Below are 23,750 nucleotides of genomic sequence, written 5' to 3' on the forward strand. Positions count from 1 at the left end.
TTCCCTTCCAGTCTACTTTTTGTTACGCTGCTTTGAATTAGCTCTCTGTCAACAGCAGCCTGTTGAGCAATGACCTTCTGTGGCCTCTCCTCTTTGTGAAGAGTGTATTCTGGACAACGTTCAAGTCAGCAGTCCTCCTCGTGATTGTGGTGTGAATACTAGACGGAGAGGTATACTGTGTAATTTTCTCAAACTTATAATGGAAATAATCTAATATTTTGAGATGTTTCTTCATATTTCTTTTTAGCTGTTGGCCATGATTATCAACAAAAAAGTGAAAAATATGAAGCTTTTTCATGATATTCTAATTGATTGAGGAGCACAAGTAAAGACAAAGATTTTAGGAGGAATGGAGGTGATATGTCTCCTTCAGCATTAGAGCATGTTTATAACACGATGCTAAGGTCTATAATGTGTAGGGAGGGCCTCTTTTCTTTAGCATGTCAAAGGCAGATAAGTGTGAGACGTCCTGACCGTGCGGAAACTTTTGAACATGAGCAGAAATCCTGCCAAACACACGCGAGATAATAAAGCTTTTCTGTTGTGGCCAACAAAAAGACCAACAGAGAAAATCCTGCCTAAATGTGTGCTGACTCAGCACAGACAATGCTAAATTAGAAAGTCGACAGTAAAGCAACACAGAATACCTGGAAACCTCACTGCATAATATTTAGTTTTGAACTGACTGAATTTAGTTTTTCTACACATAAATACATTTCCACCAGAAATGATGCAGAAAAGACACAAACAACAACACGGGACAGAAAACAGACAGCATTCCAAATCTTTCATTGATTTCTTTATACTGCGTACGTATATCAAAAGTGACAGTGTAGTGGAGTGTGTTACATTTTTTTAAATGCACATCCTAAGACGTGTGTGAGGAAAATATCCATCTAATTACAAACACAAACACATTTCAACAATGCAGAAAACTGACTGTTGATCTGAATCTCTGCTAATGTCAGTCACTTTAGTTTTTCTTGAATATCATGACATGAAATAACAAACATAAAAATACATCTAATTATCTGATAATTTGACATAAAAAATGTGAAATATACGCTGGCTATCATGCCGGTTAGATAAATGTGTGTTGCTTTGCATATCATATAAACGTAAAATACTGATAAAATCAACATCTATGACGAAGACATGTATGGTACATAAGGCAATGGCACAGTGATCAGTGCAAACAACAACTTAACAATGAATTTACACATACATGAAATACGTCGGACCATTTTCATAACACTCAGCAAGGTGACATGTTTTTACTACTTTTATCTCTTAAGACAGAGTGAAACGTCTCAGGATGCTCTGTAAACTGTGTGACTAAAGGATTCTTCCTGTTCAACACGTACGTAAAAGCACCAGATCCTACGTCAAATCAATTGCAAATATGGAATTTATAAAAAAATAAATGAAACTAAAGTACAAAACAACTACAAAACAACAGTTCTTGCAGTGGAAAGTTTACAAAAGGTTCCAGGATTCATTCCGTAAACATTACCGAAGCATACCTGAATTGTATTGTGAAAGCTATAGCTTTGGTCAATATCCATGATTTCAAATGTAATATGAAACGTTGACAACAAACAAAGTGATGGCTGCAGTACTATGGGAATACCTATTTAGGTACTCGAGCCCTTTCATGTAGACGCTTGACTGACACATTGACAGACTAATGAGGTGACTGTTATTAGCTGCCTCCGTTCTTCCACAAAAAAACAAAGACCTTGAGTCAAGTTTCCATTAAAAGGTGGAGCAATCCAAAATGCTTTCCGTCAAATTTCTGTCTCATCATGCTCTGCTAACTGTCCGTCCTGTGTGTGCCAAAATAAACTTTGGCATTTATACACAGCTGGTAATCTAAGTGGAAGATTGATCCACACAGCGCTACTCCAGCCAAGCACCGATGGGGGCGTTCATGCTCGCACACAGATTATTATTAGTATTGGATGCACAAGACATTTTTAAAACACGACTCCCTCGTATTGTTGCAGGGGATGGTTTTTATGCAGCAGCAGCTTGTTGAGCAGGTTTCCAGCGGGAAATGTCGAGTGGGAAGTCAGTTTCGTTATCAACTGGCTCTGTTTCTTTGTTCGTAGACACAGACCGAGACCACATCCTCTGCCGAGCTCATTAGTGCAGCGACTTGTGGATTTCCCCGGAAAGGGATCGATAAAGTTTCTCTTATCTTAACTATAGCAGCAGGTCAGCACAGGTGTTTGCTCCAGCTCTGCCTGGGAAAGGATGAGGTCTGCAGCTGGCTCTGTGGTTCTCAAGGCCAAATAACTGAACTAAGCCAGTTTGTTTTGCTTCACCTATGATCAAAAGAACATCTCTCCCTTTGTCTACTAGCCCAGTTGTTTGTGTTAAATGAATGAATTTGAGGGGCAAGGCTCCTGATGAAGCACTAAAGAGGGGCTTGTTGTTTAGGCTGCTTTGTTCAAATATCGACATCCTTTGACACATCCCAGCTTTAAAGCTTTCAAAAGGTCATAACAGAAGAAATCATTTAAATTTTACACAATTCTGGCACTTGAGTCGCATAAAGTAAGAAGTAAGTATCACAGTGAACATCTGTGTTAAGCATAGGTTAACAAATGTTAGGAAACGTCAGTGGTGATATCACTGTTCTATGGCTTTACACTATAACTTCTATATAGTGTCAACAAAGCATCACGTGTCTACCACACTGCATGCCACAGGCTAATATGGCCAGAAGGTTAGATTAGAAAGGAAAGGACGCTGAATACACAGTTCCAGAGTTAAAGCGGACTCGCCTCCAACAATGCGGGTAAGAAACGGCTAGATATTTGGGGACGTTGAGGAGGAAGGCTGAGTCTCACAAGGTAGAATACATCACAGAGGGGGCGCCGATGCTGAGGGATCAGAGGGAGGTGCGTCGCCGTGAGGTGGCTTCAAACCCATGCTGTTGAAGAAGCTCGTCACCTGACCGGGGACTTCTGCCAAGACACTCTGAGCCAGCATCTCTTGAGGACCCTGCAGAGAAGGGGCAGAGACACACAAAAAAGTGAAACAGACAGCTATATATGTGTATATGTTTTTATATACGCATATACACCGATCAGCCACAACATAACACACTGACAGGTAACAAGAAAGGCAGCGATCATCTCAATACTATGTGATGCTCTGTTGGGAAGCTTTGGGTCCTGTCATTCATGTGGATGTTACTTTGGCATGTACCATCCACCTAAACATTTTTTTTGCAAAGTACACCCCTTCATGGGAAACAGCACACCCCACCACACCTCCAAAACTGCTCAGGAACAGCTTGAGGAACCAAACAATGAGCCCAAGGTTTAACTGTTGTGACTGATCGCTGTGAATGTACAAGCTGCAGCAAGAGAAAGCGAGGAAATTAATAAGCAACTAAACAAAAGCATGGGGTTGCACAGACTTGCTAAGGAGTGCTGTATTCAAACTGTAGAGAGGAACCACTCACCTGTTGCTCATTTCGTCTTAACAGAAGTGTTTAAATTTTCAAATTAGTGCAGTTGTGACTCGATAATCCGACACTAAATGTAAAACCTTCTTTTATGTCGGATAGCAAGGCTGTCGGACTGTCAGGACGGAGGTCGAGATACAAGGAGGGCTTGATGCTGGAAGGCTCATTTGGTAATACTTATTGTTCATAGTTATTATAATAACTAGTAGGGCTGGTCCCAATAGAACTTTGTGGTCTCTGGATATTCAGGCCCAATTAATGATGAATATCCAAATATTCAGCACGGTCGGGGGACACGTCCACCCCGGGGGAGCGCTCCGACGAGGTGGAAGTGGCCTGAACGCACAGGTAGTACTTGGCTGCTGATGCCAGTTTAGGATAGCAGACACATTTCTGTTTCCACCATCGCCGCCACTCCCATAAACACTGAGCACGCTCGCTGCGTGTGACGTCGTCGTGTCTTCTTCTGCGCATGCGGGACACTTTTGGGTCGCATGAAGTTCACACAACAGATCACATACAAGTTGCATTTAACCGGAAATGTGAACGAACTCGCAAGAAAATTCACAAAAAAATCTAAATTGAGCATCAAGTCCTGCAGACTGAACGTAGCCAATCTGTGGGATTGTTCAGTCAGATAATACGCCGTTATCCTGATTGATGACATAAAATGTCACGTCGGAGTCGGAATCCAAGGCTGTCGGTATGTTAAGGCTGTTTTTAATGGGTTCCGTTCGTTTTTCCTAAAAAGCTGTCGGACAACAAGGTTTTCGGATTGTTAAGGGTCGGATTATTGAGTCACGACTGTATATGATTTACTAAAATCTACAGCAAGATGGTGGTTAGATGTTGGAAGATTTTTTTTGTGTAGGGAAATATGTTCACCACTTCACTTTTACACCATATTTAAAATGAGAACAAAAGTTGAGACCATTAATGTATTGAATAATCCTCCAGATGGGATTAATTGCTGCATCATAAAGACCGCTGCTCCCATAATAAACTTCCATCTCATATACAGAGCAGTTAAAGTAGCAGACAACACACAAAGTACTGTAGCGACACAAACGTGAACTATCCTACAACACTAAGCTAGCCAAAGGTCTAATCTCGACATATAAATGGTATTAATGTGCATTCTGATTTAATCAGAGGGCTCAAAAATCTCTGATCATTTAGTCCAAAGTTAGAAACTGTGGTACAAGAGCAAAGCTTCTACAGTACGATGTGGTCTTGTGTTACTGTTTTGCACCCTGACAGGCACACTGGTACACCACACAGTACATGAGGACAGAATGCCCCCACGTACTGTAACCCATAAAGACAAGATATGAAAACAAAAAAAGCCAGTGAAAAAGAATAATTTGGTTTCTATCCAAGTTCATGCAACTGAGGATTAAATGCAGGGTGAGAGGGAGGGGAATGGGGTCAGCAGGTCGGTCGGGGTGCTCCTACATTTCTAGGAAGGGCTGGGTTCGCTGGGGGGCTTCAGGTCAAATAAATTGAAGAAGGAGGCCACTTGGTCAGGCAACTCTGCCAGTACGCTTTGTGCAAGGGCTGGAGTGCCTGCCTGAAATAAGATGTGCAAACATTCAAATGTATGCAGCATTTCAGGATAATAAAGCAGCTCAGCTTCAGTATGTCTACAAAGAGTTTGCTTTAGAAGTTGCAGCAGCTTACATTTTGGAACTGCCTGAATGGCACAAACTGGACAATGTCCCGCATGGCCGGCTCGCCTGTAGCCGAGCGCAGAATTCCATCGTCTCCATCCAGGAACTCCATGGCGCTGAAGTCCGCCCCTCCTACCCCGACAATGATGATAGACATGGGCAGCTGAGAGGCTCTGACGATGGCGCTGCGTGTCTCATCCATGTCTGTGATCACCCCGTCAGTGATGATCAGAAGGACAAAGTATTGCTGTGAAACATCAACACAATGGGGACGAAACAAAAAAAACCCAGAATTGATCAGTGGAAGCGGTTTACTTTCATGGTTATTTAGTGGCTCCTTCTGAATCAGAACTAAGGGGACAAAAACTTGGACTTCAAAAGCTACAACTACACTATTTTGATTTCATGCTTCCAGCGACTCACTGAGGCCGTTTGCTGCTGCAGGGCCTGTCTGCCGAACTGGGCCACGTGGTTGATGATGGGGGAAAAGTTTGTGGGGCCGTAAAGCTTCACCCGAGGCAGACACTGCTGGTAGGCGGTGACCACACCCTCTATTCCTACAAAAAAAAAAAAGGGGTATATACAAAAGTTAATGTCAAATGAGTCACATTCACGTGTTAGTTATTTTATACTTATTTCCATGTTGATTACGCAACTTGAAATGGACAGCGTGCCACAACAAGATGATTAACTTAAGAGACGAGTACGAACAGAAGAGAAGTTCAGATTCCTCGTGAGGAGTTGAATCACACGTCATGGTCGACACAACTGATCTTTTTAATGTTAAACACAATTGTCAGTCATTTTTCTCCTGACTGACATCAATTCATCAAACGCATCGTTTTTCTCCTGGCTATTGAAGAACCTGTATGTATGCTTTGAATATCCAATGCCAGATCTTCTGCAGGATAACAAACAGATCTTGTGTCTTAGTTTGCAATGCAAAAGCCCGTCAACTGCCTGAGTATACCACAGCAGCTGTTCTGTAGGTTAGAACATTCTGATCTGACATATTTCACTCTGACTCAACTCTAAATTTAGCCTGAATGTAATGTTCGTTAAACGAAAGGCATCGAATTCACATTAGCTTCAGTTTGTTATTACCTTCACAAAATGGATTCGCTGGGTTGAAGTTGATGGGAAACTCGTGGGAAACCTGCAAACACAAACAACTATTAACCGGAAATCCCAAACAAACATAATTGCAGTGACCTGAGTTGTACTCATCTAACACAAGCTTTTTCATGTACTAGAGGAAAACACACATAAATATCATAACTGAAACAATCACCTGCCACGTTGGAGGAATCTGGGCTCCAAAACCAAGAGCTGGAAACATCTTGTCACTATGCAGACAAAGTGATATACAATAGATGTTATTATCCAAGTAAGTGTGCATACACAAAGGATTACAGCCTTCTTTAGAAAAGGGATAAGAAACAGTGCTGGTTGACAGTGGTGGCTTTGGTTGTTTGGACAACTGTGACTTCTACATTAATATCCTGAATGGCTTCATTTAGACACATGTGGCGTGGAACACCGGCATTTTCACAATGTGTTGTTTAATATCCAAAAGTACTGAATTTCAGGAGGGTAAAGTGGTACTCTGGCTTAATTCCTGTTAGTTCACAAGTTGCATTAAGTGTTTTGCTGGGAATTCACTGAATCATTCATGCACTTAGAATGAACTTTGGAAATAACAGGAGAGCGTGTTGGTCAGATTACTACTGCTGTATTCCCATTACTGTCCCAACACTGTTCTGATATAAAATGGACGTCCAGAACATCTTAAAATTTGGCTGTTTTGCATTTTGTTCAGAAGAGGTGATGATTTGTTTCCATATTTGTAGATTAGCAGGTGGCACAGGATGCATGTTTACATGTTTTGAGGCTTGTAAAACTGTTTTCATTAAAGTGACTGGGGTGGCTGTTCAAACAGAAGACCAGCAGGTTACATCACAGTCAGATTATCGTAGGTAGGCTGGCAACATGCACTGAATGCTAAAGGACTGACATAAGTGACTGTTGGTTGACTTTAACTTCAGATTCTATTTGCTTTTAAATCGGTCTGTCTGACTAATGTTCTGAAGGAGGGAAAACACGCCCCTATGCTCAAGTGGTTTGTGTTGAATTTTCATTCTGTACCAGCCTAATCCTTTATGCAAACCAGTGTGTTTACCTGTCATAGTCCTGGATGACGTTACCGACTGCCCAGATAGCTGCCAGGTATTCATTATAGCCTTGGGGGTTGATGTAGTGGAGGGACTGAGGTAAAGTGGGATTTCCGTTGGAACCTGTGAAATCAATAGCAATCTGACCCCGGCGGGAGACATTAGATTTTCAATATAGCCAGGAATTTAAGAAAAAAGAACAAACACAAAAAGTAAGCATACATTTTTGGTAAGATTCCAAAGAATATGCGGCACTCACAGTGAAGTTGATCTGACAGCCACCCATGATGTAATCCAGAAACGTATACTCCTTCACAATCTGCAAAACAAATGTTGACAGGTAACTATTTAAACTATTCAAACAATTACCGTAAATTCCAGACTATGGGGTGCACCTGCATAGAAGCACTAACTTTAAAAAGAAACCAAGTTTTGTACATATACAGGCTGCACTTGTCTATAAGCTGCAGGTGTCCACGTTGCAACACAAGATATTTACACGGAAAGATTTTTTTTAAACTTTTAATTAAATACGTACCGGTAACAAACACAAATGCTTTTTTTCCAAACACTGCCTGTAAAAGTCATTGATCGCTATCTTCATCTTCCTCCTGCACTAAAACCGGTAAAGTCGACTTCTTCAGTGTCTCGAGACAAATTTGTAAAAATCGTATGAATCCATAAATTAACCGCATCATTGTTTAAGCTGTCGTTTTCAAAGCGTGTGGAAAAAGTAACGGCTTATAGTCCAGATATTACGGTAAATATACACAGACTGAGATACTGCACTGTAGTGTTGGTCTATTGAAGTGTACACATGTAGTAAGTTCTAAAATATTGTACACGCATGTACGCAGTATTCTTGGTATAGTTTGAACCCCCCCACACACACACACACTCACACACACACACACGCACACACGCACACACGCACACACGCACACAGTTTAAGACATCCAATAATTTCTCGAGTACCTTGCATTGCTTGATGATGATGACACCGGAGTTCTTGTATCCTTTCTTCTTCTGTTTCTTCTTGCTATTGATGCAGTCAAACTCAGCCTTAAAAGATGAGAAACACACCGTACGGGTGTCAGGATACAGCATCTCACATTTCTGCTTTGAGAAAATGCTCTGACTTACAAACAGAGACACACACACACACACACACACACTGAGCTCACCGCATATGTTTGTGATCCCTGCTGGATTTGGCTAAGTGTGGATTGAAAGGATCCGATAAAGTCGTGAGATCCGCTGTTGTTGTAGTCGTAGCAGTCCACCTGAGGAAGGCAGACAGTTAAAAGAAGCAAGACCAAGTCAGTCAATCTCTTTGATTTGGAACTGCAAACATTTGGCACCCTAGTTATCATCAGTGTGTGGAAATTAAAGTAGATGAGACAAAGGCATGCTATGGGTGTGAAGCTTCAAACGCAACGTCCGCACGCTTAAAAAAAAGCTACCAGAAACACACACAAGCCGTCTAAACGGTCAAACAGAATGGCAGTTTCCCGCAGTATATAGTACCTGCTCAGAGTCTGAGACAACAGGGAGAAGACAGACATCTCTAGATACAGTATGGAACAACCAGTAGAGCTCAGACAAACTGTGTGATGCTACAGTCAGAGTAACAGCTAAGGAAGCTCATGGGGAACTAAAAAGAGTGATCCATCTTAACGGAAAACGTCTACCTTTTGAGAAAATGACCCATTGGTTCACTTACCAATTATAGAATGTAATATTTATCAGGTCTTTGTGAATCATTAACATGCAGAACTACAGGAGGAAGTTTTTTTTTTTTTATCATATAGCCAGCTGATCTGAACAATAAATACTTAAAATGACCAGGTTTAGAGTGATCAGCCACACGTATAAGCTTCAGATCCTATTCAACAGGGAAGTTCAAAACGATGCCATTTCACTCATAAAGATTAGCTGCATATCTCAGGTTGACCCGTTCTTTCCAGTGTTGTTAGTTTCGTTTAATGAAATACAGTAGTTAGTGATTAACGCGCTCCATTTAACAGGTAAGTTCACCAAAGGGTCACGCTCTTTTGTGTATTCCTTTAAGATAGATGTAGATGCATCGAGGACTTTGGCCTGTCCTGTCACAGACACTGCATCCTTCAAGTGAAGAGCACTCACTGTGTCGCCAGTTAACTCACTTGAACTGTTGACTGGCAAGCATCTCTTCCTGATAAGTTTGCTTTAACAGAGTTAGAGGATGGAAACAAACAAAAAAACAAAAACAGCATATATGAACTAATGCTAAAACATTTCATTGTTGGTAGCAGGAATATCAACACAACAGGGGTCCCAGTGTGGCCTCCATTCAGTCTTTTCAGGATTTTACAAGACAAAAAATAAAAGCTTCCAAGATCATAATGGCAAATTTTGGGATGAGATAATTGTGATTTCTACTGTAGCTAGTATGTATGACACAAGCAAATACATTTGGTCTGTTTTTTGTTTTTTTTAAATTATCCCAATTATGATAACACCTGAATATGACTTTTCTAAATATTACAGGCTGCTTTGTACATCTACCTTTATAGATTTCTCCACGTCCCCCCCACAGAGCGACTGCAGCGGGATCCGGAAGGGTTTCCATACTGGGTTTAGGTTGCTTTTTATCACCTGCACAACAAAACAGATGAAAAACCTTGATGGGAGCAGCATCTGTAAAACTTTAAACACAGTGTCCAAAAGCCTCTGAAGCAGAGAACAGGGCACATAGTGAGTGAATCTGCACCTCCGTCCTGTGAGCCAGCTGCCATCCAGTTTCTGTCTGTCTGTAGAACTCCAGGAAAGGGTCGGACTTCCCAAAGAAATCCTAGAAATAAATAAAAACATGCAACTGATTCAAATAAATTACCTACTGCCACTTGATAACAAGAGTGATATCTTAGTGTCTGCAGAACGTAAATTCTAAAACAGCATTCTTGCTACAGGGCAGAAGCAATCATTTCATAAATCAGCATCAGATTTCATTCTTTGATGGCACCACTGCAAGACTAGATGAATACGTCACGGATACTATGAATGGGCTGTACTGAATTGTAATTATATCCTCCACAGCAACTGTGTTTACACTGTCTAATTCACTTATCCAGCTGGAGTTACACCCAGACAACTTCTGTGTCTCTTTCCTTAAGCGGGAACTCCTGTCATGTGATAGCTGTTCTTAAAAATCGTTCATTCACTTTGATACAGCGGCACATTGCTGAGCCTTAGTTGTGACATTCTCATCGTGTTGCTGCACTATAAATAATCACCACCACCATTAGAAACTTGTGGGAAACACCCAAGCTAACCACGATAGTTGCCGCAGCCCTGACATAGTTGTTTGTGGTGAAACTAGTCTAATAAAATCTAACCTCCAGTTGTAAGGGAGAATTCTGACTGATTATTTACTCCTGTCAGATCATCTATGATATAATGTCCTAATACATGTACATAATGCAGCCATCAATACCTTCTTGTCTAGTTTTCTGGCTGCAGCTTCAAACACCACCACCCTGTTGTCTGTTCTTTCTTCTGCACAGATCTAGAAAACATGAAACAACATTGTCTTTAAAACATTCAACATGTGCAAATACACCAAAACATATATATAAATAAATGCAACGCAAGCAAAACAAAAGTGATTGTGTTTGACCCCCAGGGGGGATTGGGGACCACAGGACAGTGGTCATCCATGATCCAACTACTGCTCAGGTTAACACTGACACGTATCTAGGGGTCTCTATCGATAACACATTAACCTGGAGCACATGTCGACTACTTGTGCAGCAGACTGCAGCAACGACTGTATTTCCTGCGTCGCTTAAGAATCCATGGGGTGGACAAGAAGATCATGATAATCTTCTTCCATGCACTGCTGCAGAGTGTGGTCAGATACAGCATCACAGCCTCTCTGCTCAGCTGAAAAACAAGCTGCTGCGTCTAGTCCACACTGCGTGGAAAATTATAGGTGAGCAGGAGCACCCCTCCCTGCAAAACATCTATCAACAGGCTGCTCAGCGCCTGGACAACAAGATCCTGAGGATCCATCACACGCTCTGCACTCAGAGGATGAGTGGTTACCTTCTGGAAGAAGCCTCAGAGTCCCACGCTGCCGATTGAACACATTTAAAAATCAATGTGTTCCGGCATCAGTTAGGCTAATTAATAAAGACAAATAGCTCAAACTGTTTTTTAAAATGCCATGTTTTGGACTCACGAAATAAGACTATGATATTATATTTTATTCTGCTTTCACCTGATGTATGCTTGCATTTATTTATTCTATCTATTAACTGTGTATTCCCTGTTTGTGACTGCTTGTGTTGACTGCAGCATGGATCCAAGACACATTTCCCACAGCTGGAACAATAAAATTAACCTTGAATCTTGAATGATCAATTCAAATAAATTAAATGCTCTTTTTGCATCAAACAGCTCCCTGAATGAAACAAACTTACAGTAATGGAGCCCTTCCCTGCTGGCCTCTTGTCCTTCTTAACAAGTGGTCTTGTTATTTTCCTTGAGGACACAATCTGAAGAGAAAGACACATCTTAGCTGTCACTAGTCAGCACCAAAACCACTTCCACTGATGCATACTGTTTTTACAGTATGTGATTTTTAACTCTGACAAAGACAAACAATCATGATCAACAGGCATTGGTGGTGGTAAGTAATGTGGGCGAACCTGTCCCAAGGTACACTCCAGTTCTCCCAGGAAGTCGGCGTCTTGCAGACTGCAGTTTTCACTGTCGATATCGTAAACTTCAAACCTCAGCTTCTGCACCATCTCAAAGTAGTAGTCAAGGAGCAGAGTCTTGGAAAACTTGGGATTAAGGCAGTTCTGGATTTTCTCTGTTCGACCAATCTGACACAAATAACAATAGATAATACAATAAGATATACAATTATCATCGTGCCTCAAGTATCTTGTTTCAGAACTGTCCCAAAATACTAAAAAATTACTTTAAATGAATATTAAAAATGATCACAGATGAGCACAATCCCAGCAGAACGTTTTCTCCTCCTTACCTCACACCAGTGGGGCCCTGAGGTGTTCATGAGAAGCACACACATAGGGTCGGACTTTGAGAACGCGTCCATGTCGAGCAGATTGTCACACGAGATGGTCAGTGCCACCTTGGTCACGCAGTCTGTGGCCCTGGGCCCCGGAGGTCCCACCGCCGCCGCCATCGCAGCCTGGAGGACAAACACTCACCACGCAACAACTGACAAACACAAACAGAGGTGAACAGAAAATGGACAACGCTTAATAAACATGATGTGTGCTGACATTTGCAGCCATTTGCATTCTTGGGAAACACATGATCCACACATAATATTTACTCAGCAGGTGTTATTACTGTTTGAGTCCAGATGAGTCATCGTAGACACTGACACATCTAGATGCAGTAAAACCCAAAATTCATCCCAAATTTTGATTCACGATGTATTTCTAGTTGACCAATTGGGTTATTTTTGCTAAAAATGTCATAAACAACTGAAAAAAGACAGGAAGACATCGTGTTAGAGACGTTAATGCTTAAAGTTTTTCTGTTTCTATATTTTCCTATTTGAGCTAAAATGCCATGTCAGAAATGATTACGTTTTTCTCAGNTGATTTACTAAAATCTACAGCAAGATGGTGGTTAGATGTTGGAAGATTTTTTTTGTGTAGGGAAATATGTTCACCACTTCACTTTTACACCATATTTAAAATGAGAACAAAAGTTGAGACCATTAATGTATTGAATAATCCTCCAGATGGGATTAATTGCTGCATCATAAAGACCGCTGCTCCCATAATAAACTTCCATCTCATATACAGAGCAGTTAAAGTAGCAGACAACACACAAAGTACTGTAGCGACACAAACGTGAACTATCCTACAACACTAAGCTAGCCAAAGGTCTAATCTCGACATATAAATGGTATTAATGTGCATTCTGATTTAATCAGAGGGCTCAAAAATCTCTGATCATTTAGTCCAAAGTTAGAAACTGTGGTACAAGAGCAAAGCTTCTACAGTACGATGTGGTCTTGTGTTACTGTTTTGCACCCTGACAGGCACACTGGTACACCACACAGTACATGAGGACAGAATGCCCCCACGTACTGTAACCCATAAAGACAAGATATGAAAACAAAAAAAGCCAGTGAAAAAGAACAATTTGGTTTCTATCCAAGTTCATGCAACTGAGGATTAAATGCAGGGTGAGAGGGAGGGGAATGGGGTCAGCAGGTCGGTCGGGGTGCTCCTACATTTCTAGGAAGGGCTGGGTTCGCTGGGGGGCTTCAGGTCAAATAAATTGAAGAAGGAGGCCACTTGGTCAGGCAACTCTGCCAGTACGCTTTGTGCAAGGGCTGGAGTGCCTGCCTGAAATAAGATGTGCAAACATTCAAATGTATGCAGCATTTCAGGATAATAAAGCAGCTCAGCTTCAGTATGTCTACAAAGAGTTTGCTTTAGAAGTTGCAGCAGCTTACATTTTGGAACTGCCTGAATGGCACAAACTGGACAATGTCCCGCATGGCCGGCTCGCCTGTAGCCGAGCGCAGAATTCCATCGTCTCCATCCAGGAACTCCATGGCGCTGAAGTCCGCCCCTCCTACCCCGACAATGATGATAGACATGGGCAGCTGAGAGGCTCTGACGATGGCGCTGCGTGTCTCATCCATGTCTGTGATCACCCCGTCAGTGATGATCAGAAGGACAAAGTATTGCTGTGAAACATCAACACAATGGGGACGAAACAAAAAAAACCCAGAATTGATCAGTGGAAGCGGTTTACTTTCATGGTTATTTAGTGGCTCCTTCTGAATCAGAACTAAGGGGACAAAAACTTGGACTTCAAAAGCTACAACTACACTATTTTGATTTCATGCTTCCAGCGACTCACTGAGGCCGTTTGCTGCTGCAGGGCCTGTCTGCCGAACTGGGCCACGTGGTTGATGATGGGGGAAAAGTTTGTGGGGCCGTAAAGCTTCACCCGAGGCAGACACTGCTGGTAGGCGGTGACCACACCCTCTATTCCTACAAAAAAAAAAAAGGGGTATATACAAAAGTTAATGTCAAATGAGTCACATTCACGTGTTAGTTATTTTATACTTATTTCCATGTTGATTACGCAACTTGAAATGGACAGCGTGCCACAACAAGATGATTAACTTAAGAGACGAGTACGAACAGAAGAGAAGTTCAGATTCCTCGTGAGGAGTTGAATCACACGTCATGGTCGACACAACTGATCTTTTTAATGTTAAACACAATTGTCAGTCATTTTTCTCCTGACTGACATCAATTCATCAAACGCATCGTTTTTCTCCTGGCTATTGAAGAACCTGTATGTATGCTTTGAATATCCAATGCCAGATCTTCTGCAGGATAACAAACAGATCTTGTGTCTTAGTTTGCAATGCAAAAGCCCGTCAACTGCCTGAGTATACCACAGCAGCTGTTCTGTAGGTTAGAACATTCTGATCTGACATATTTCACTCTGACTCAACTCTAAATTTAGCCTGAATGTAATGTTCGTTAAACGAAAGGCATCGAATTCACATTAGCTTCAGTTTGTTATTACCTTCACAAAATGGATTCGCTGGGTTGAAGTTGATGGGAAACTCGTGGGAAACCTGCAAACACAAACAACTATTAACCGGAAATCCCAAACAAACATAATTGCAGTGACCTGAGTTGTACTCATCTAACACAAGCTTTTTCATGTACTAGAGGAAAACACACATAAATATCATAACTGAAACAATCACCTGCCACGTTGGAGGAATCTGGGCTCCAAAACCAAGAGCTGGAAACATCTTGTCACTATGCAGACAAAGTGATATACAATAGATGTTATTATCCAAGTAAGTGTGCATACACAAAGGATTACAGCCTTCTTTAGAAAAGGGATAAGAAACAGTGCTGGTTGACAGTGGTGGCTTTGGTTGTTTGGACAACTGTGACTTCTACATTAATATCCTGAATGGCTTCATTTAGACACATGTGGCGTGGAACACCGGCATTTTCACAATGTGTTGTTTAATATCCAAAAGTACTGAATTTCAGGAGGGTAAAGTGGTACTCTGGCTTAATTCCTGTTAGTTCACAAGTTGCATTAAGTGTTTTGCTGGGAATTCACTGAATCATTCATGCACTTAGAATGAACTTTGGAAATAACAGGAGAGCGTGTTGGTCAGATTACTACTGCTGTATTCCCATTACTGTCCCAACACTGTTCTGATATAAAATGGACGTCCAGAACATCTTAAAATTTGGCTGTTTTGCATTTTGTTCAGAAGAGGTGATGATTTGTTTCCATATTTGTAGATTAGCAGGTGGCACAGGATGCATGTTTACATGTTTTGAGGCTTGTAAAACTGTTTTCATTAAAGTGACTGGGGTGGCTGTTCAAACAGAAGACCAGCAGGTTACATCACAGTCAGATTATCGTAGGTAGGCTGGCAACATGCACTGAATGCTAAAGGACTGACATAAGTGACTGTTGGTTGACTTTAACTTCAGATTCTATTTGCTTTTAAATCGGTCTGTCTGACTAATGTTCTGAAGGAGGGAAAACACGCCCCTATGCTCAAGTGGTTTGTGTTGAATTTTCATTCTGTACCAGCCTAATCCTTTATGCAAACCAGTGTGTTTACCTGTCATAGTCCTGGATGACGTTACCGACTGCCCAGATAGCTGCCAGGTATTCATTATAGCCTTGGGGGTTGATGTAGTGGAGGGACTGAGGTAAAGTGGGATTTCCGTTGGAACCTGTGAAATCAATAGCAATCTGACCCCGGCGGGAGACATTAGATTTTCAATATAGCCAGGAATTTAAGAAAAAAGAACAAACACAAAAAGTAAGCATACATTTTTGGTAAGATTCCAAAGAATATGCGGCACTCACAGTGAAGTTGATCTGACAGCCACCCATGATGTAATCCAGAAACGTATACTCCTTCACAATCTGCAAAACAAATGTTGACAGGTAACTATTTAAACTATTCAAACAATTACCGTAAATTCCAGACTATGGGGTGCACCTGCATAGAAGCACTAACTTTAAAAAGAAACCAAGTTTTGTACATATACAGGCTGCACTTGTCTATAAGCTGCAGGTGTCCACGTTGCAACACAAGATATTTACACGGAAAGATTTTTTTTAAACTTTTAATTAAATACGTACCGGTAACAAACACAAATGCTTTTTTTCCAAACACTGCCTGTAAAAGTCATTGATCGCTATCTTCATCTTCCTCCTGCACTAAAACCGGTAAAGTCGACTTCTTCAGTGTCTCGAGACAAATTTGTAAAAATCGTATGAATCCATAAATTAACCGCATCATTGTTTAAGCTGTCGTTTTCAAAGCGTGTGGAAAAAGTAACGGCTTATAGTCCAGATATTACGGTAAATATACACAGACTGAGATACTGCACTGTAGTGTTGGTCTATTGAAGTGTACACATGTAGTAAGTTCTAAAATATTGTACACGCATGTACGCAGTATTCTTGGTATAGTTTGAACCCCCCCACACACACACACACTCACACACACACACACGCACACACGCACACACGCACACACGCACACAGTTTAAGACATCCAATAATTTCTCGAGTACCTTGCATTGCTTGATGATGATGACACCGGAGTTCTTGTATCCTTTCTTCTTCTGTTTCTTCTTGCTATTGATGCAGTCAAACTCAGCCTTAAAAGATGAGAAACACACCGTACGGGTGTCAGGATACAGCATCTCACATTTCTGCTTTGAGAAAATGCTCTGACTTACAAACAGAGACACACACACACACACACACACACTGAGCTCACCGCATATGTTTGTGATCCCTGCTGGATTTGGCTAAGTGTGGATTGAAAGGATCCGATAAAGTCGTGAGATCCGCTGTTGTTGTAGTCGTAGCAGTCCACCTGAGGAAGGCAGACAGTTAAAAGAAGCAAGACCAAGTCAGTCAATCTCTTTGATTTGGAACTGCAAACATTTGGCACCCTAGTTATCATCAGTGTGTGGAAATTAAAGTAGATGAGACAAAGGCATGCTATGGGTGTGAAGCTTCAAACGCAACGTCCGCACGCTTAAAAAAAAGCTACCAGAAACACACACAAGCCGTCTAAACGGTCAAACAGAATGGCAGTTTCCCGCAGTATATAGTACCTGCTCAGAGTCTGAGACAACAGGGAGAAGACAGACATCTCTAGATACAGTATGGAACAACCAGTAGAGCTCAGACAAACTGTGTGATGCTACAGTCAGAGTAACAGCTAAGGAAGCTCATGGGGAACTAAAAAGAGTGATCCATCTTAACGGAAAACGTCTACCTTTTGAGAAAATGACCCATTGGTTCACTTACCAATTATAGAATGTAATATTTATCAGGTCTTTGTGAATCATTAACATGCAGAACTACAGGAGGAAGTTTTTTTTTTTTTATCATATAGCCAGCTGATCTGAACAATAAATACTTAAAATGACCAGGTTTAGAGTGATCAGCCACACGTATAAGCTTCAGATCCTATTCAACAGGGAAGTTCAAAACGATGCCATTTCACTCATAAAGATTAGCTGCATATCTCAGGTTGACCCGTTCTTTCCAGTGTTGTTAGTTTCGTTTAATGAAATACAGTAGTTAGTGATTAACGCGCTCCATTTAACAGGTAAGTTCACCAAAGGGTCACGCTCTTTTGTGTATTCCTTTAAGATAGATGTAGATGCATCGAGGACTTTGGCCTGTCCTGTCACAGACACTGCATCCTTCAAGTGAAGAGCACTCACTGTGTCGCCAGTTAACTCACTTGAACTGTTGACTGGCAAGCATCTCTTCCTGATAAGTTTGCTTTAACAGAGTTAGAGGATGGAAACAAACAAAAAAACAAAAACAGCATATATGAACTAATGCTAAAACATTTCATTGTTGGTAGCAGGAATATCAACACAACAGGGGTCCCAGTGTGGCCTCCATTCAGTCTTTTCAGGATTTTACAAGACAAAAAATAAAAGCTTCCAAGATCATAATGGCAAATTTTGGGATGAGATAATTGTGATTTCTACTGTAGCTAGTATGTATGACACAAGCAAATACATTTGGTCTGTTTTTTGTTTTTTTTAAATTATCCCAATTATGATAACACCTGAATATGACTTTTCTAAATATTACAGGCTGCTTTGTACATCTACCTTTATAGATTTCTCCACGTCCCCCCCACAGAGCGACTGCAGCGGGATCCGGAAGGGTTTCCATACTGGGTTTAGGTTGCTTTTTATCACCTGCACAACAAAACAGATGAAAAACCTTGATGGGAGCAGCATCTGTAAAACTTTAAACACAGTGTCCAAAAGCCTCTGAAGCAGAGAACAGGGCACATAGTGAGTGAATCTGCACCTCCGTCCTGTGAGCCAGCTGCCATCCAGTTTCTGTCTGTCTGTAGAACTCCAGGAAAGGGTCGGACTTCCCAAAGAAATCCTAGAAATAAATAAAAACATGCAACTGATTCAAATAAATTACCTACTGCCACTTGATAACAAGAGTGATATCTTAGTGTCTGCAGAACGTAAATTCTAAAACAGCATTCTTGCTACAGGGCAGAAGCAATCATTTCATAAATCAGCATCAGATTTCATTCTTTGATGGCACCACTGCAAGACTAGATGAATACGTCACGGATACTATGAATGGGCTGTACTGAATTGTAATTATATCCTCCACAGCAACTGTGTTTACACTGTCTAATTCACTTATCCAGCTGGAGTTACACCCAGACAACTTCTGTGTCTCTTTCCTTAAGCGGGAACTCCTGTCATGTGATAGCTGTTCTTAAAAATCGTTCATTCACTTTGATACAGCGGCACATTGCTGAGCCTTAGTTGTGACATTCTCATCGTGTTGCTGCACTATAAATAATCACCACCACCATTAGAAACTTGTGGGAAACACCCAAGCTAACCACGATAGTTGCCGCAGCCCTGACATAGTTGTTTGTGGTGAAACTAGTCTAATAAAATCTAACCTCCAGTTGTAAGGGAGAATTCTGACTGATTATTTACTCCTGTCAGATCATCTATGATATAATGTCCTAATACATGTACATAATGCAGCCATCAATACCTTCTTGTCTAGTTTTCTGGCTGCAGCTTCAAACACCACCACCCTGTTGTCTGTTCTTTCTTCTGCACAGATCTAGAAAACATGAAACAACATTGTCTTTAAAACATTCAACATGTGCAAATACACCAAAACATATATATAAATAAATGCAACGCAAGCAAAACAAAAGTGATTGTGTTTGACCCCCAGGGGGGATTGGGGACCACAGGACAGTGGTCATCCATGATCCAACTACTGCTCAGGTTAACACTGACACGTATCTAGGGGTCTCTATCGATAACACATTAACCTGGAGCACATGTCGACTACTTGTGCAGCAGACTGCAGCAACGACTGTATTTCCTGCGTCGCTTAAGAATCCATGGGGTGGACAAGAAGATCATGATAATCTTCTTCCATGCACTGCTGCAGAGTGTGGTCAGATACAGCATCACAGCCTCTCTGCTCAGCTGAAAAACAAGCTGCTGCGTCTAGTCCACACTGCGTGGAAAATTATAGGTGAGCAGGAGCACCCCTCCCTGCAAAACATCTATCAACAGGCTGCTCAGCGCCTGGACAACAAGATCCTGAGGATCCATCACACGCTCTGCACTCAGAGGATGAGTGGTTACCTTCTGGAAGAAGGCTCAGAGTCCCACGCTGCCGATTGAACACATTTAAAAATCAATGTGTTCCGGCATCAGTTAGGCTAATTAATAAAGACAAATAGCTCAAACTGTTTTTTAAAATGCCATGTTTTGGACTCATGAAATAAGACTATGATATTATATTTTATTCTGCTTTCACCTGATGTATGCTTGCATTTATTTATTCTATCTATTAACTGTGTATTCCCTGTTTGTGACTGCTTGTGTTGACTGCAGCATGGATCCAAGACACATTTCCCACAGCTGGAACAATAAAATTAACCTTGAATCTTGAATGATCAATTCAAATAAATTAAATGCTCTTTTTGCATCAAACACCTCCCTGAATGAAAGAAACTTACAGTAATGGAGCCCTTCCCTGCTGGCCTCTTGTCCTTCTTAACAAGTGGTCTTGTTATTTTCCTTGAGGACACAATCTGAAGAGAAAGACACATCTTAGCTGTCACTAGTCAGCACCAAAACCACTTCCACTGATGCATACTGTTTTTACAGTATGTGATTTTTAACTCTGACAAAGACAAACAATCATGATCAACAGGCATTGGTGGTGGTAAGTAATGTGGGCGAACCTGTCCCAAGGTACACTCCAGTTCTCCCAGGAAGTCGGCGTCTTGCAGACTGCAGTTTTCACTGTCGATATCGTAAACTTCAAACCTCAGCTTCTGCACCATCTCAAAGTAGTAGTCAAGGAGCAGAGTCTTGGAAAACTTGGGATTAAGGCAGTTCTGGATTTTCTCTGTTCGACCAATCTGACACAAATAACAATAGATAATACAATAAGATATACAATTATCATCGTGCCTCAAGTATCTTGTTTCAGAACTGTCCCAAAATACTAAAAAATTACTTTAAATGAATATTAAAAATGATCACAGATGAGCACAATCCCAGCAGAACGTTTTCTCCTCCTTACCTCACACCAGTGGGGCCCTGAGGTGTTCATGAGAAGCACACACATAGGGTCGGACTTTGAGAACGCGTCCATGTCGAGCAGATTGTCACACGAGATGGTCAGCGCCACCTTGGTCACGCAGTCTGTGGCCCTGGGCCCCGGAGGTCCCACCGCCGCCGCCATCGCAGCCTGGAGGACAAACACTCACCACGCAACAACTGACAAACACAAACAGAGGTGAACAGAAAATGGACAACGCTTAATAAACATGATGTGTGCTGACATTTGCAGCCATTTGCATTCTTGGGAAACACATGATCCACACATAATATTTACTCAGCAGGTGTTATTACTGTTTGAGTCCAGATGAGTCATCGTAGACACTGACACATCTAGATGCAGTAAAACCCAAAATTCATCCCAAATTTTGATTCACGATGTATTTTTAGTTGACTAATTGGGTTATTTTTGCTAAAACTGTCATAAACAACTGACAAAAGACAGGACGACATCGTGTTAGAGACGTTAATGCTTAAAGTTTTTCTGTTTCTATATTTTCCTATTTGAGCTAAAATGCCATGTCAGAAATGATTACGTTTTTCTCAGCAATCAGTGGATGAGAACAAACAGTCCTTGTAATTGCTAACAAGCTTTCTGCACTTCTCCGCTGGGATTCTGGGACGATTTCCAAGTCTTTGAGTTGGAGGAATTCCTGACCATCAGTCTGGTCTTTAGTTCCCTCCACAGATTCTCGATGGGATTTCTGGTCCGGACTCTGGCTGTGCCGCTCCAAAATGGTGACAATGTTTTCCATAGTCCATCTCTCGACCACTTCAGCTGCATGTTTCAGATCACGTCTCGCTGGAAGATTAGACGATTTTCTGCAGACTGACAAATATTTTCCTCCGAAATCTTAATGTCCTCTTTTCCCATGATGCTGCCTACTTAGATAAAGTTTTCTGGCCCAACAGCTGACCCTCAAAGCTTTACATTCCTGCCAACAGAGTGTGGAATGCGAAACCAATGACCCAAATCTTTCTTCTTTGTCTCGATGAGCTTTTGTAAAGCCTAGGCGAGCTTCTCTGTGCCTGCCTGGGAGCAGTAGACTCCTCTTTACCTCCTCTTGTCTGCCACCGATGCTGATAATCAGAATTTTTCAGATACATCAGGATGGTCTTGATGGTGACTACTGGACTCTTCATGGCTTCTTGGACTACTATCACTACCAGCACAGGGATCCCTTCTGGCTTCCTACCACATGGCTTGAGATCTTTCACAGTGTGGAGCTCCTTGTACTTCTTGATTAGCTTCTGGCACTTGAAAACAATTTAACAGCCTTTTGCTGTCTTGTGAAAAGCCACAATGCACATCTCTCTCTCAGTGATGAACCGTAATAGCAAAAGCTCTTGGGTTTTAACCATAACTTGAACTGATTAGTAACTGTGTGGAGAAATACTGCATCTGCTGTTTGTGATGCATTTGAATGCTTTAGGTCATGTTAGAATTGATCACAACCATTTGGGATGGCATTAAAGCTTGCACTAGTTTGAAACTCTGTCAAAGTAGGAACGATAAATAAATAATAACACTCTAACACAATGTCTTACCGCCATTTCCAGGCAGAGGAGACCTAATAATCCAATAACACAGCATGAGAAATCAAAATGTGTGGATTAACAGTACATGAAGAGGAAACACAGCAAAAACTACTTTTACAGATCTAGTTATACATGTGTTATTGTTTACATATAATATTTGGTGTGTTTTAATCAGGTGGGGGTGTTTTTTTTTTTTTGTAAACGAGCTGATCTAATGAGCCTCTGAGCTGGGATACAGCTTGATAAAACCAGGCTGCGGCGCTATGAAGAGGGGGCAGGTCTGGACTGGTGGACGGGATGGTCCCACACAGGTACACAACTGGCCTGAACCGGAAACACGTCACACCGAATAACAGCTCAGAAAAAAAAAAACAACTGAAAACGCGTTAAATTAGTTTCTGCAACAGTTAATTGGTAATAACTGAGGCAATTAATAATAAGAAGTTGTGTATTATTTAGTTTTATTTTATTTTATTTTTTTAACGGTTTGTCTAGTTGAACCAAACGTAGCGTTAAAGCGCCGTGAATACCGCCACTAGCTCCAGTAACGCAAAAGAAACGCAACTGACATCATTAAACTCGCACATTAGCGTCAGTAAATTAAAGTGTTTTAGAAAATGAGAGACCGTTTTCAACTCCGTTAACTTGACAGTTTATTAGCTAACAGTCACATGATACGAAGAAACGATTAAACAATTTCGCTGCCGACTTTTAGCTGATAAAAGCTCCGAGTCTCCCTTCATTACATCAATAAAAACGACATAATGACAAAAGCAATGTTCGTTTATTTCCTACCTTGTCTGTTAGCTGTCTGCTGGTTGTGTTTTAACGGCGCTGACAGCTCCGCTAGCTAAGCACTGGGCGGTGGGCGGCGCCCGGTGTCACCGCGTCATGGGGCCGACTGCAAACAAGAGCCACGCACTCAGTAACTTTAAATACAACGAAGCTGCACAAGTAAGCACATGTAAAATGGGTACAAACACACATCTGTTCAATATTAAACATCTGGAGAGCCCTAGGTATTCATGCAGTCTCTAAAAAGACCTTTTATTCAACGAGTAAAGCCGTCAACTGGACTTAAAACCAACATCTGACGTGCTGCATGTGAAATCAAGCATCCTATAATTTATATATACACCCAAAAAAGTGCAAATATGTCGTTTTCATT

General features: G+C 41.4%; 2 protein-coding genes across 3 annotated transcripts; both read right to left on the reverse strand.

The window, feature by feature from the left end:
* Positions 1–777: 777 nt before the first annotated feature.
* LOC103369038 (copine-3-like) lies at positions 778–12,569 on the reverse strand. Of its 2 annotated transcripts, XM_008297624.1 has the most exons (16): positions 12,355–12,569; positions 12,011–12,190; positions 11,783–11,857; positions 10,795–10,866; positions 10,072–10,152; positions 9,867–9,956; positions 8,504–8,602; positions 8,295–8,381; positions 7,579–7,638; positions 7,328–7,461; positions 6,440–6,494; positions 6,253–6,304; positions 5,572–5,705; positions 5,159–5,395; positions 4,934–5,048; positions 2,921–3,009 (listed from the first exon to the last, which is right to left on the reverse strand). In XM_008297624.1, the coding sequence occupies exons 1-15, from the start codon at positions 12,514–12,516 to the stop codon at positions 4,938–4,940; spliced, it is 1,629 nt and encodes a 542-aa protein (XP_008295846.1). In that variant the 5' UTR covers positions 12,517–12,569; the 3' UTR covers positions 2,921–3,009; positions 4,934–4,937. The 2 variants fall into 2 exon arrangements, with proteins under 2 accessions (XP_008295845.1, XP_008295846.1); XM_008297623.1 differs by lacking the exon at positions 4,934–5,048 and having other exon boundaries at positions 778–3,009.
* A 994-nt stretch (positions 12,570–13,563) lies between these two features.
* On the reverse strand, positions 13,564–23,481 carry LOC103369040 (copine-3). The gene is made up of 16 exons (XM_008297632.1): positions 23,378–23,481; positions 21,006–21,202; positions 20,662–20,841; positions 20,434–20,508; positions 19,446–19,517; positions 18,723–18,803; positions 18,518–18,607; positions 17,155–17,253; positions 16,946–17,032; positions 16,230–16,289; positions 15,979–16,112; positions 15,091–15,145; positions 14,904–14,955; positions 14,223–14,356; positions 13,810–14,046; positions 13,564–13,699 (listed from the first exon to the last, which is right to left on the reverse strand). The coding sequence occupies exons 2-16, from the start codon at positions 21,165–21,167 to the stop codon at positions 13,589–13,591; spliced, it is 1,629 nt and encodes a 542-aa protein (XP_008295854.1). The 5' UTR covers positions 21,168–21,202; positions 23,378–23,481; the 3' UTR covers positions 13,564–13,588.
* Positions 23,482–23,750: the final 269 nt, after the last annotated feature.

The sequence above is a fragment of the Stegastes partitus genome, unplaced genomic scaffold (genome assembly GCF_000690725.1).
Source record: "Stegastes partitus isolate 25-593 unplaced genomic scaffold, Stegastes_partitus-1.0.2 Scaffold1231, whole genome shotgun sequence".
NCBI classification, from domain to species: Eukaryota; Metazoa; Chordata; class Actinopteri; family Pomacentridae; genus Stegastes; species Stegastes partitus.

What these genes read in the sequence shown, in the direction of transcription:
- LOC103369040 (XM_008297632.1), bottom strand. Translation starts at nt 21,167, where the DNA reads ATGGCGGCGGCGGTGGGACCTCCGGGGCCCAGGGCCACAGACTGCGTG. An exon ending in CCAGAAAACTAGACAAGAAG is followed by an intron (nt 18,804 to 19,445) that starts GTATTGATGGCT and finishes ATTTATTTCTAG; the next exon opens with GATTTCTTTGGGAAGTCCGA. An exon ending in AGCTGGCTCACAGGACGGAG is followed by an intron (nt 18,608 to 18,722) that starts GTGCAGATTCAC and finishes TTTGTTGTGCAG; the next exon opens with GTGATAAAAAGCAACCTAAA.
- LOC103369038 (XM_008297623.1), bottom strand. Translation starts at nt 12,516, where the DNA reads ATGGCGGCGGCGGTGGGACCTCCGGGGCCCAGGGCCACAGACTGCGTG. An exon ending in AGCTGGCTCACAGGACGGAG is followed by an intron (nt 9,957 to 10,071) that starts GTGCAGATTCAC and finishes TTTGTTGTGCAG; the next exon opens with GTGATAAAAAGCAACCTAAA. An exon ending in GCTGTCAGATCAACTTCACT is followed by an intron (nt 7,462 to 7,578) that starts GTGAGTGCCGCA and finishes CGCCGGGGTCAG; the next exon opens with ATTGCTATTGATTTCACAGG.